General features: G+C 42.2%; 1 protein-coding gene across 1 annotated transcript in view; it reads right to left on the reverse strand.

Moving 5' to 3' along the window:
- Positions 1 to 5,842: 5,842 nt before the first annotated feature.
- The window catches only part of LOC109881285 (TSC22 domain family protein 2-like), a 46,432-nt gene continuing 37,536 nt past the window's right edge, over positions 5,843 to 14,738 (reverse strand). Inside the window, exons 2-3 of the mRNA XM_020473442.2 lie at positions 9,125 to 9,176; positions 5,843 to 8,104 (exon numbers count right to left, since the gene is read on the reverse strand). Of these exons, the coding sequence (XP_020329031.1) occupies positions 7,817 to 8,104; positions 9,125 to 9,176 (340 nt within the window). The 3' untranslated portion in view covers positions 5,843 to 7,816. The remainder of the gene's footprint in view (positions 8,105 to 9,124; positions 9,177 to 14,738) is intronic.

Here is a 14,738-nt window from a genome sequence, read left to right on the forward strand (position 1 = left end):
ATGTCTGAATAAAAATTACATTTAGTGCAGAATAGTGCTTTTTGAAAGGGGGAGCCCAGGGAGCTATACAAGCTAGAACGGCCACTGGATGTGAAATGGTTCAAGTACAAAAGGAGAAAATGTATAAAAAAGACATTTAGATTGTATTTACAATGGTGTTTGTTCTTCACTGGTTGCCCTTTTCTGTGGCAACAGGTCACACATTTTGCTGCTATGATGGCACACTTTGTGGTATTTCCCCCAGTAGATATGGGAGTTTATCAAAATTGGGTCACTCTCACACAGAAACACACACACAAACAAACATAAAAATATCCTCCTGTATTTTGCAAGCTTTTCATCCTTGTACCATGTGTGAACTTTATTCACTGTTACTAGCCGGTTACCACCTGGTAGTCTACACTGCACCTTAGGCCTGGCCTTTGTACATATAGTCATTGAACACTGGTCACTTGAATAATGTTTACATACTGTTTTACCCACTTCATATGTATATACTGTATTCTAGACAAGACTCATCCTATATAACTACTGCTGTACACACCTTTTCTATTCATATACTGTCCATAATATCTATACACAACATCATATACATAAATGTTTATATTCCGGACTCTGACATTGCTCGTTGAATATTGTTATATTTCTTCGTAACTTTCTGTTAGTAATTTGTTAGATTTGTATTTTTTTATATGAAGTATTTCTTAATCGTTGGCGCTAGGAACATAACGTAACATACACCCGTGATAAATCTGCACAATATTTTTGCACGACCAATACAATTGGATTTGAATAGCTATTCCTACGCTGTAAGGGACACTGGCACTTTGTGCCCATCACTTGTTGCGTGCTCTGCTCAATAAACTGTGGAAATGCGTACTTCGCACACATACACGCGCGTATGGGCACACACACAACGGATTGTGTCTAGGAGCCACACACATAATGAGAGGATTTGACATATTTACCTACAGGGCATTGCGTCTCTCGTTATACTGGCCAGTAGTATAGCGATCCTAGCTACATGACCAACGTTACAATTCCCCCTAAATGCGTTATTCCTTCTGGCACAATGCGTAGGGTGTTGGCCTTTGACGGGGTCCACTTCCCTACCACGCTGATCACTACATTGGTGTAAGAAGTGCGATCAGAACGCATGGCCCAGATGTGTGAGGGAGCTGAGTAGTCAACGTGCCTTCTCGTTTAGAGGTAGCTGTGTGAGCCATGTTACAATTCCCACCAAGTGGGTTATTAACCTGACACTTCCTACTTTGGTGACAAGAAATAAGAAAGGGCTATTCGTGTTATGTATCACATTTCTCCAGTAACTCTTAATAAACTTAATTCAGTAAGTTTATTTTGAGAAACTGTGTGCCTTTCTAAAGACCACATAAATAAACACATACAAAGATACTCAAGTGGTGGCAACATCTATCTTTTGTATCTAGGGAAAAGGTCAAGGATTTGTGTCAAATGTTTTACAAAGTTCCCACATGATAGCGCTATGGAGTCATGGCTCAATAAACTGGTCTAATAAACTGGTCTATGTGGAGACAGTAGTTGCTGTGGAGACAGTGGTTGCTGTGGAGACAGTGGTTGCTGTGGAGACAGTGGTTGCTGTGGAGACAGGTTTGGAAAGGGTGGACATTAAGTCAGTTGCACAACTGAATGCATTCAACCCGAAATGTGTCTTCCACATTTAACCCAAACATCAGGCCTATTCAAGTATGTGCATGAGAGACTGTAATGAACAGTGAAGTCTTTGACTAGCCGGTTTCTCCACTGAAAGTGTGCCTTAGTCATGGGCCTGTAGTCACAAAGCGTCTTAGAGTAGGAGTGCTGATCTAGAATCAGTTTTGCCATATTACATTATAATGAATGTACAGAGGGTACCTGATCCTAGATCAGCACTCTTACGCTGAGGAACTGAATGAATACGGTGCCAGGACCATCCACTCAGACGTGCTCAAGGCCACACGTCTTGAGGTGTTATGGACTACTGAGTGTTGGAAGACTTACACAATGATTTACACAACATTCACAGACACGTCCAGGACAGTGTGAACGGTCACGTACTGTAATATAAGATTTTCCGCCATAATTACTGCATCCAACTTCCTCTATTGCTGTCAAAATACTTTTTGTACGATCATATAGTTTTCATAATACTATATTGTACCTAATGGTATCAACTGGCATCACAATCACCTTTATTCACCCAATACATTTGCATGTACAGGAATTTGACTGGGTGAAATGGTGTCGTCACAATAAACAGGATATACAACCAGACTATAAACAGGATATACAGACAGACTATAAACAGGATATACAGACAGACTATAAACAGGATATACAACCAGACTATAAACAGGATATACAGACAGACTATAAACAGGATATACAGCCAGACTAGCATAAGGCAAACGATTCTGTGGTTTGATGAGACAAAAATGTATCTCTTTGCACTGAATGCAGAGCACTATGTCTGGAGAAAACCAGGCACAGCTCATCACCGTCTAACACAATCCCTAAGTGAAGCACGGTGGTGGCAGAATCATGCTATGAGGATGCTTTTCGGCGGCAGGCACTGGGAGACTGGTAAGGATAGAGGGAACAATGATTGGAGCCAAATACAGGCAAATTCTTGATCACGACCTGCTTCAGAGTGCAAACTACCTTTACGTTCCAACAGGATAATGAAAGTCTTTGAGTGGCCCAGCCAAAGTCCAGACTTGAATCACATTGAAAAACTGTGGAAAGACTTGAAGATTGCTGTTCACCGCCACTCCCCATCTAATTTAACAGAGCTTGAGAAAATCTGCACAGGATAATGGGAGAAAATCCCCAAATCCAGATGTGCCAAGCTGATACAGACGTACCCAAGACAACTTAACGCTGTAATCGACGCCAAAGGTGTTTCTACAAAGTATTGATTCAGGAGTGTGAATACTTATGTCAATTACATATGTCAGTGTTTAATTTTCAATACATTTGCTCAAATTTCTAGAAACATGTTTTTACTTTCTCATTATGGGGCTTTGGTTCAGGCTGTAACACAACACAATGTGCAATAAGTCAATAGGTGTGAATACCTTCTGAAGACACTGTATATATATATATATGTAGAATGCCTTCTACTGCCAGTCGGTCTGGGTGAAAGCGAATGCCTTCTACTGCCAGTCGGTCTGGATGAGAGCGTATGCCTTCTACTGCCAGTCGGTCTGGATGAAAGCGTATGCCTTCTACTGCCAGTCGGTCTGGATGAAAGCGTATGCCTTCTACTGCCAGTCGGTCTGGGTGAAAGCGTATGCCTTCTACTGCCAGTCGGTCTGGATGAAAGCGTATGCCTTCTACTGCGAGTCGGTCTGGATGAAAGCGTCTGCCTTCTACTGCGAGTCGGTCTGGGTGAGAGCGTATGCCTTCTACTGCCAGTCGGTCTGGATGAAAGCGTATGCCTTCTACTGCGAGTCGGTCTGGATGAAAGCGTCTGCCTTCTACTGCGAGTCGGTCTGGGTGAGAGCGTATGCCTTCTACTGCCAGTCGGTCTGGATGAAAGCGTCTGCCTTCTACTGCCAGTCGGTCTGAATGAAAGCGTCTGCCTTCTACTGCCAGTCGGTCTGGGTGAAAGCGTATGCCTTCTACTGCCAGTCGGTCTGGATGAAAGCGTCTGCCTTCTACTGCCAGTCGGTCTGGATGAGAGCGTATGCCTTCTACTGCCAGTCGGTCTGGATGAGAGCGTCTGCTAAATGACATCAACGGTAAACACACCCACAGCATAGGTGAGTCAGAGAGACCTGTCTTGACACGTGCACCTGACGTATGGAAACTAGGTTAGTGGAAGGATGTGTTGCTACAGTCAAAACTCAACGGAAATATACCCATGTGCATTAGAAATGTTTCCTATATCAGGAAACCCTTAGTGGCCGACCTATTAACTGCAGAGTTTACTACTAACCTCATTTCACTGGTATATATTTAGAAATCCCAGAGTACAATGGTCATTACATTGTGGAGTTTCGTTTCTCTGGGATGCAATGAAACAAGCAACATGTTGCAACCATTTGGTACCAGGAAATGACCGTGTTGCATTCTTAGAAGTATGATACAGTTAGGCACATATTACCACATAATTTCTTAGGAAATTCTAAGTAAATACTAGCTAGTTATAACAATAACTCATCACACCATTCAGTTACAAATGTAAAAAACAAAAAATGGTATGTTCAATGTAACCCTCTGGCCAGATATATAACAAAAGTATGTGAACACTCCTTCAAATTGGTGGATTCGGCTATTTCAGCCACACAGCAAACAGCCATGCAATCTCCATTAACAAACATTGGCAGTAGAATGGCCTTACTGAAGAACGCAGTCACTTTCAATGTGGCACTGTCATAGGATACCACATTTCCAACAAGTCAATTTATCAAATTGTCTGCCCTGCTAGAGCTGTCTCGTACAACTGTACATGCTGTTTTTGTGAAGTGGAAATGTCTTGGATCAACAACGGCTCAGCCACAAAGTGGTAGGCCACACAAGCTCACAAAACAGTCCGCCGAGTGCTGAAGCGTGTAGTGCGTAAAAAAATAGTCTGTCCTCAAGTTGCAATACTCACTACCAAGTCCCAAACTGCCTCTGGAAGCAATGTCAGCTTCAGGAATGGGTTTCCATGGCCGAGGAGCCGCACACAAGCCTAAGATCACCATGAGCAATGCCAAGCCTCGGCCGGGGAGATGTAAAGCTCGCCGCCATTCGACTCGGGAACAGTCAAAACGCGTTCTCTAGAGTGATGAATCACGCTTCACTTTCTGGTAGTCCGACAAACTAATCTGGGTTTGGGGGATGCCAGAACACTACCTTCCTGAATGAATAATACCAACTGTAAAGTTTGGTGGAGGATTAATGATCTGCGGCTGTTTTCATGGTTCGGGATAGGCCCTTTAATTCCAGTGAAGGGAAATCTTAATTCTACAGCGTGCAATAACATTTTAGACAATTTTGTGCTTCCAACTTGGTGGCAACAGTTTGGAGAAGGCCCTTTCCTGTTTCATCATGACAGTAACCCCGTGCACAAAGTGAGGTCCATGCAGAAATGGTTTGTCGAGATGGGTGTGGAAGAACTTGACTGGCCTGAACAGAGACCTGAACTCCACTCCATTGAACACCTTTGGGATGAACTGCAGAAACACTCCAACGTCTAGTGGAAACCCTTCCCAGAAGAGTGGAGACTGTTAAAACAAAGGGGGGGGGGGGGGGGGGGGGGGACAACTCCATATTACTGCCCATGATTTTGGTATGAGATGGTCTTGGTTATGTAGTGTACATTGGAAGCAGGCATGAACCCTTCTGGGCACTTTCCTATTCTGCTTTTAGTGTCAACTTCACCATATTTCGACGTGTGTGCAAGACCAGACATTTGTCTTATTTTGCTCAATCAGGATCCTAGTTCAGAATCTAAGTCAACACACACAAATAAACCTTGCTGCGAAACAAGAGATTATCACACCTAAGTAATCAAATATATCCTAGTGTTAGTGTCAGATCACACCTAAGTAATCAAATATATCCTAGTGTTAGATCATCACACCTATATAATCAAATATATCCTAGTCTAGTGTTAGTGTCAATTCAAAGTAAGATTATACAGCAACCTGTGTCCTTGTTGATCCTAGAGTGAAGTACATCAAGCAGAGACAGAGGTGAGATAGTTGACAGCTATATACCCTGGACACTGTATGTTTCGTACTTGTACGTCAACCAGCTTAAAATCAAGCTAAGCTGATCATTAGTCATTCATTGGAAGATTAAAAAAATTATTTGAAATGCACTGGGCGAGACATTGACATTCTTAATAAAACAGCCATTTATTTTTTTACTGAAAACTGAAACCGTCAGAACAACACATTACAAGGGCATTGTTAAGATATTTTCTCCAAGGCTCAGTGATAAATCACTTTCATACAGTACACCTGGCATGTGCACAGCATCTCCTTCAAAAAAAATAAACAACTGAAGTTGAAATCTAAATTCATCCTGCTAAAGATGACCGATTGTACAATTATAAGCCACAAAGAATAAACCAGGTCGCCAGACAACCGGCGATGGTGCAGGAGGCACAAAATACATGTAACACAGACAGGACATACCATAATATGCTCATACAAGAATTTACCGGGTTCAAGCTGGAGTTGTGAAATGTGTACAAAGTTTCCGTTAAGTTAGAACCTTTGTTTATTGAAGTACAGATCGGTAAACTACAATCAGAATCTAAATGTTTGCATTCATCACATACATTAAAACGTAACAAAATTTTGTCTGCATATGAAATAAAAAAAAATAAAAAATAAAAATAAAAAATAAACACTGTTTACATGAACAAAAAGATGGGTCAAACTTCATTTTCTGCTAATGTGAGCTTCTGACTCTCCCTTCCTCTTAATCCCTCATTCCCCCCCTGTCCATTACCCATCGTTCAGACTGAATAACTAACTATACGTTACAATAAGAGCGTTGGATAAAAACATGAGGTAAGAAAGTGGTTTGATTATAGATCATGCAGAACATGCTAAACAGCATCTCCCCAAAAAAAAAATTGATGTGAAGGAGGAAGTGTAAAAAAAAAAAATTTTTTACATAGAAGTGTGCATTCAAAAATATATAGGAATTACACAGCTTTGCGTCTTTGGTTACAAAGTAGGTTGAACAATTTCACAGCTTTTTTTTTTTTTTTTTAATACCCCCAGCCTAGAAATTAAATATGCGCAAAATAACTTTCAAAAAGGTTGGGGAAGTATGGCAATTCTCTACATTTTTTTTCCCCCAAAAAGAAACTATCGCAAAGGAAATGAACAGTGTTCTTCATCAAAATATAACCACCGAAAATTCATTGAAGAATATATATATATTTGAAGAACTGGTGTTCACCTGTACAAACCCTCTACGCTCTCAATACTTTACACTCTCTACAAAAATGTACATTCAACCTGGATTTCATCTCATTTAAATGAACTGCCTTTTAGTGTTAGCGGTGCTATGCCATAGGAAATTGCCATTTTAAAGAACCTATTGCCTGTACGGAACTACTTGTTGCATTAGACTACCAAAAATGTCTGACCAATAATCATAAACAGAAACTTTGTTTTCTTCTCCTCTTTTTTTTGTTTTTAAATATAAGTATTTCTGTTACATTGTTCATTTACATTATGAAAATAGCAGCCCCAAAATAAATAAATGCAAACAGTAAAACTGAACTAATGAAGGTATGTTTATTTTTTACTTGGGTCAAAGTGTGGTGCCTCTGGGAAAACTAGTCTCACTCTTCTCACGGTGAGAGACATATTCCTCTTATGGTAGGGTGAGAATCCTCTTCCCCACCTCAGTCTCTTTGTCCCTCTCATTCCCCCCTGTTCTTTTCCACTCACCACCAACGGCCCAGTGTTGATTTTTGGGGCCCTTTGGACCACCTCCAGTTATCCCGCCACAATACAGCCCATCACCTCTCTCCCCTGCGTGGGGACACAGGCTGCGATGTACTCGCCCCTGGCCAGTTCCCCTTCGACTGAACACGGGACGCCCGGACAAAACAATGCTTTCACAGGATGATGGTGGTCTAATACTGGGAAGGCCCGACGACAGCAGCAGCACACTGAAGCATGGCTCTTCAACGCCACTCAAAAAGACAACGGTGGCAAACAAAGGCCAATTTTGCTTCTCAAAAAAAACATAATCAAGTGTTGATTATGTTATGGTTGGTTAGTTGGTTGTTTGGGGACTCCTCGCGTATTTCAGGGAGGTGTTTTACGGAGGCAGGTGATCACGCTGAGGTGACGTTGGGCTGCTGGAGCAGGCTGAGAGCCTGGGCTGCACCCTCCAAGTGGGGTTTGGTATTGGCAGGGGGTTGCTGCTGAGGCGGGGAGGTGCTGCCGGCCGGGCTGATTTGGGTGGACGACAGCTGGGTGAGCTGATCAGTGTTGGCCAGGGACTTGAGCACAGCGTTCTCCCGCTCCAGCTGAGAGTTCCTCTCATACAGCTCCTTGATCTGCTCCTTCAGAACCTCCACCTCCTCCCTCACCGCATACATCAGGTGGCTCTTCACTAGGTCCTGAGGAGAAAGAGAGAGGGGGAGAGCGTTAGTACAACAACTCAGGAGCATAACACTACAGAGCTGTGAGGGCTCAGAGGGCTAGCAAGACAGAGCTACTACCATGTCATACGATGTGAGGGGTCAGAGGGCCAGCAAGACCGATACTACCATGTCATATGATGTGAGGGGTCAGAGGGCCAGCAAGACCGATACTACCATGTCATATGATGTGAGGGGTCAGAGGGCTAGCAAGAGAGATACTACCATGTCATACGATGTGAGGGGTCAGAGGGCCAGCAAGAGAGATACTACCATGTCATACGATGTGAGGGGTCAGAGGGCCAGCAAGACCGATACTACCATGTCATACGATGTGAGGGGTCAGAGGGCCAGCAAGACCGATACTACCATGTCATATGATGTCAGGGGGCTAGCAAGACCAATACTACCATGTCATATGATGTGAGGGGTCAGAGGGCTAGCAAGAGAGATACTACCATGTCATACGATGTGAGGGGTCAGAGGGCCAGCAAGACAGAGATACTACCATGTCATACGATGTGAGGGGTCAGAGGGCCAGCAAGACCGATACTACCATGTCATACGATGTGAGGGGTCAGAGGGCCAGCAAGACCGATACTACCATGTCATACGATGTGAGGGGTCAGAGGGCCAGCAAGAGAGATACTACCATAACATGGGAGGGATTACATCAGAGTGCTAGCAAGACAGAGATACTACCATATCATGGGAGGGATTACATCAGAGGGCTAGCAAGACAGAGATACTACCATGTCATGGGAGGGGTCAGAGGACTAGCAAGACAGAGATACTACCATGTCATGGGAGTGGTCAGAGGGCTAGCAAGACAGAGATACTACCATGTCATGGGAGGGGTCAGAGGGCTAGCAAGACAGAGATACTACCATGTCAAGCTTACCACTGATTTCAGGTCAAAAGGCATCGCCATCAGCTTTTCAATACGTTAGTAGTGCCTAGCTTGTGGGTAGAAAAGTGCAGAACTAGAGATGCACTCACCATCGCTTGCTCGATCTTGTTATCGATGGCTACAACACTGGCTCCAGAAGAACTGTGGAGAAAGAGTCAGAGAGAAAATAATGTCAACATACCGAAGGAATGAGGAAAAAGCCCCCCCGCCGCCCGAATTGCTTTGAAGAGAATCATCAATCCTCTACTACACATTCCAATGTATGTTTCTGTTTCCCCATGCAGGGATTTAGGCACAATCCAGTTTTTTTTTTAAACACATTTGACATCGGTTGCTTTTCCAGCATGTAGAAGAATGCGGCTTGCCTCTTAATACTGTTTTAAAAAACAGGCTATATGCAATTGGGATTTAGGCTAGTTGAACATTAAGGGGTTTAAGCAGCACAGATGTTGGGGGGGGGATTAGGTTTATAGCACAGAACCCTTATAGCACAGTGCTGGAAGGGCTATGCAAAATGACGCTCCATTGTGTGGAAAGTCATCGTTTCATGATACTGTGCACTTCCAATAGGCCCAGGGCCAAAGTGAGCCGCACATGATGCATTTCAGCTGCACATTTACTACAATATGATATCTAATCAAGTGTAAACATATCCTAAGGATAAGGGAATAAGCACATTTGCATAAAATTGTTATACTGTAGAATATAAAAATGCGTGGGCAACTGGTCGCTGCATTCTAGCGAAAGAATAACAAGGCATACAAAACAGAACTGGTCCCGTTATTTGAAAACATTAACGTTTATAATGCATAGCTCACAAAAGGCGCATTTCATGTTGATGCACGTGTAAAAACTGCGCATTGGTCACAACACCGTGTGACGTGAAAAAAACGTTTTAAACACCATGCTCCAAATAATTATGTCAGATGTATATAAATATCATGTTGTTTTGACATGCTTTTGTCTCGACATTGATTTGAGGATAGTATTTGTTTTCTCAATGTTTTGTCGTCTAGGCGACACACAGCATACTGTGTGCCCTTTTATGGCGGTTACCACCACTTCTCCTCCCTCGCTCGCTCCGTTTAGCGTATTACCATTGTAGAAAATGCATTATACTCACGTCGTTCAGTGGCCAACGTCTCGTAGACACATTAAATTATCTCACAAATCTCTATTTAACCCTCCAAAATGTTGCGTTTCTGATCCTTTTAGCAACGCCCGGTCGATGCCTCTCGTCCACTGACTACACCGCCCCATCTGAACAAAGGCGCTTTCGCGCAACGCGCCGCTAGAAGGTGCACTGGCAAGACAATATATTGTCCAGGTCTGTAATTGTCTATTTTAAATCTTTTACTGATCCTGTGGAATAAAATTAATTTTATTATTCCTCCATATGCATGTGTGAGGTGAAACTATACGATCCATGCTATTCTGCTCCAAATAACAGTGAAAGTTTTAGGTTTCCTCGCTATACTTCAAAACATGAACAGGATACAGAACATTCATTTGCTGATCTATGTTCATATGTATTAAAAATGTCCCTTTACAGGTAGGACTTCTAGCGCACCGTCGGCATAGGATAACTGTCTACATGTGATACATGTGTGTGTGTGTGAGAGAGGTTGCGTGAGAGCGTGTGTCGGCATATCATAATTCAACTGTTGCCTAAAATTATGCTGGCGCGCAATTTAACAATTCGCCAAACGGTTGACAAGATCATTTTCAAATTAGGTCCTGATTACGCCATGAATGTCTTTGGCTCCTCCATTCAATGTAAACAAGTCATCGATCAATGGTCTACGACCACTGAATCCCCACGGCTATGTAGACTACGTGACTCGCTGCAGCTCAGCAAGGCGACGAGAGGACGTGCAGAGAGGGAGCACTGTACCCCTAAGGCTATGTAGCCTACATGACCGACTGCAGCTCAACAAGACGACGAGAGCACGTGCAGAGAGACAAGGCGACGAGAGGACGTGCAGAGAGGGAGCACTGTACCCCTAAGGCTATGTAGCCTACATGACCGACTGCAGCTCAACAAGACGACGAGAGCACGTGCAGAGACAATCACAACTGCCCAGTCAACACACCACATTGAAGCTACTAAATGCTACAAAGTCGCCAAAGCACTTAAATCACTGTGGCTCTCAAACTTTATACAATTGCTAACAACGCCGTGAAGATAAGAGGTACCAACAAGCAGACACAGCAACTATTATCCAGGGTACACTCGCAACTATGTCCTTCTAACTGACAATATATAGAGCAAGAGCACAAGCAAGTTTTTTTGTTTAAAAAAAAATCCTGCATAGATGATGCGTCTAAATACAATAGTAAAGACAGCTGCACAATGATGAGGGAATAGCCTCCAAATACTCAACACTATTACCTGCATCGTGCTCTGTAACGAACCACACGTCCTGAATTTGTGGGTGAGGATCCTGGCGAGTAGGGAAGAGTGTAGCTCATTTCGCAACGCATGATGACCAAAACTTCCCAAATTACAACTCTCAGAAAAGAGTTGAAGAAGAGTCCACGTTCTCTCGCTGACTCGAAGGTAATACTTTCAGTGTTTTGATGGGAATGAGTGTCTCCAGTCTTTAAAAGCCTTTTACGTCACATGGGACTTGCCTGGAAGAATGTTAGGGGAGGAGTTTGTTGCGTCTACAGTCTAATTTGTCTACTCAGTGACAGGTTTATATAAATCATATTTACTTACTGCTGTTGCAAAACATAATCTCATACTGCATGTGTTAAACCACACCTTTATCAATCAACTTAAATTTACTCATGCTTTGCTTTATCTTGGCCAGGTCGCAGTTGTAAAATGGGAACTTGTTATCAACTAGTTTACCTGGATAAAGAAAAGGTGAAGAAAAAAAATAATAATAATAAATCTCTCAAGTATGTGCATGTTTGATTTGTATCAAACCCAAATTATATCACTTTTGAATAACTATGGTTATCAAATATCAATATGGTATTTCAGGGAGATACTATTTTCAGGTTGTGTGGGCCTGATCATTTCCTTCTCCTAAACTTGACTTAATACCCCCTAAGATCAATGTCCACGCCCCTGCGGAAATATATATATATACACACGTATTTTTTAAAGAAATCTAATCAATTTAAGCTAGATCTGTTTCTTTGCACTTCTACTTCTGAGGTGAAAGGTGACAGAGCTAGAGCGGTATTTGTCAGACCATGAGACATGGCGAAAATCAGTCTTCTCACAAAATAGTCTGTAGCGTCCGAACGGTTATGACCCCAAACTTTAATGACCCCTTTACAGAAAGATGACTCTCTCGAACACGATGGCGTTCTCCGTTTCGCTCTACAACCCCCACAAGTGTCTTGGGACGTGTCTGAAGTCGGTATAGGCCGATCTGCCAAGTTCTGTCTGTAGTATCTGAACAGTTTGGGCTACACACTAATATGACCCCTAATGCTTTGAGCAAAGAACATGTTATTTGTAAAAAAAAACATTCAAGGTCTTGTTAATGACTACATGTTCAATTCGTATCACTTTTTTTTATTTTTTTTTAAGGTGTAATGCAGAAATCCCTCCGACATTTCCTGGTTGGGTAATTGAGTAATTTGAGATGGGAGTTCCAAACCTCCGGTAGCCGCTAGATGTGGTTGTAAACAGAGGTTTCTGTTTTCTTCCTATAAATTTGTCTCTTTTCAATGGTTTAAGCTACAAAATATTATGACATTATCACAGAGAGAAAACTCCCAGGAACACGTACATACAGTTAGGGTCAGAAGTTTACATACACCTTAGCCAATTACATTTAAACTCAGTTTCACAATTCCTGACATTTAATCCTAGTAAAAACTCTGTCTTAGGTCAGTTAGGATCACCACTTTATTTTAAGAATGTGAAATGTCAGAATAATAGCAGAGAGAATGATTTATTTCAGCTATTATGTCTCATCACTTTCCCAGTGGGTCAGAAGTTTACATATACTCAATTAGTACTTGGTAGCATTGTCTTTAAATTGTTTAACTTGGGTCAAACGTTTCTGGTAGCCGTCCACAAGCTCCCCACAATAAGTTGGGTGAATTTTGGCCCACTAGTCCTGACAGAGCTGGTGGTAACTGAGTCAAGTTTGTAGGCCTCCTTTTTCAGTTCTGCCCACAAATGTTCTATGTGATTGAGGTCAGGGCTTTGTGATGGCCACTCCAATACCTTGACTTAGTTGTCCTTAAACCATTTTGACACAACTTTATAAAGTATGCTTGGGGTCATTTGGAAGACACATTTGCGACCAAGCTTTAACTTCCTGACGGATGTCTTGAAATGTTGCTTCAATATATCCACATTATTTTCCTTCCTCACGAAGCCATCTATTTTGTGGCATGCACCAGTCCCTCCTGCAGCAAAGCACCTCCACAACATGATGCTGCCACCCCCATGCTTCACGGTTGGGATGGTGATCTTCGGCTTACAAGCCTCCCCCTTTTCCCTCCAAACATAAAAATGGTCATTATGCCCAAACAGTTCCATTTCCAAAAAGTACGATCTTTGTCCCCATGTGCATTTGCAAACCGTAGTATTTTTTTATGTCTGTTTTGGAGCAGTGGCTTCTTCCTTGCTGAGCGGCCTTTCAGGTTATGTCGGTATAGGACTCGTTTTACTGTGGATATAGATACTTTTGTACCGGTTTCCTCCAGCATTTTCACAAGGTCCTTTGCTGTTGTTCTGGGATTGATTTGCACCAAAGTACGTTTATCTCTAGGAGACAGAACGCGTCTCCTTCCTGAGCAGTATGACGGCTGTGTGGTCCCATGGTGTTTATACTTGCGTACTATTGTTTGTACAGATGAACGTGGTACCTTCAGCCATTTGGAAATTGCTCCCAAGGATGAACCAATTCTTTTTCTGAGGTCTTGGCTGATTTCTTTTGATTTTCTCATGATGTCAAGCGAAGAGGCACTGAGTTTGAAGGTTGGCCTTGAAATACATCCACAGACTCAAATGATGTCAATTAGCTTAACAGAAGCTTCTAAAGCCATGACATCCTTTTCTGGAATTTTCCAAGCTGTTTAAAGACACAGTCAACTTAGTGCATGTAAACTTCTGACCCACTGGAATTGAGATACAGTGAATTATAAGTTAACTAATCTGTCTGTAAACAATTGTTGGAAAAATTACTTGTGTCATGCACAAAGTAGATGTCCTAACCGACATACCAAAACTATAGTTTGTTAAACAAGAAATTTGTGGAGTGGTTGAGAAACGAGTTTTAATGACTCTAACCTAAGTGTATGTAAACTTCCAACTTCAACTGTACATTCTGCTTCCCTCTATTATGTCTGCACGCTGTTAGAACAAGACCAGACACTGAAATAGCATTCATATGTTATTTTCTACACAGAAGATCACACAACATTGTCTAAATGATCTTCTGAATCTCCCAATACCTTTTATGATGCATCAGTCACTTCAAACCATCTTGAGATTGACAATATTGTCCGACTGATTTTTAATAGACTCACAGCCCAAATTGTAAAAAAGTAAACTTTGGCCGTTAATTTACATAACTTAGTTTTTTTGTACATGGTTGGGGGTCACAGAAACATTTTGCTATCAAAATGGGGCCGCAGGACAACAACAACAAAAAGTTTGGGAACCCCTGAATTAAACAAATCAAATATCCAACAACTTTCCTCATATCACCAAGGTTCTTACCCTCC

Source organism: Oncorhynchus kisutch, linkage group LG4 (genome assembly GCF_002021735.2).
Source record: "Oncorhynchus kisutch isolate 150728-3 linkage group LG4, Okis_V2, whole genome shotgun sequence".
In the NCBI taxonomy this organism is placed as follows: domain Eukaryota; kingdom Metazoa; phylum Chordata; class Actinopteri; order Salmoniformes; family Salmonidae; genus Oncorhynchus; species Oncorhynchus kisutch.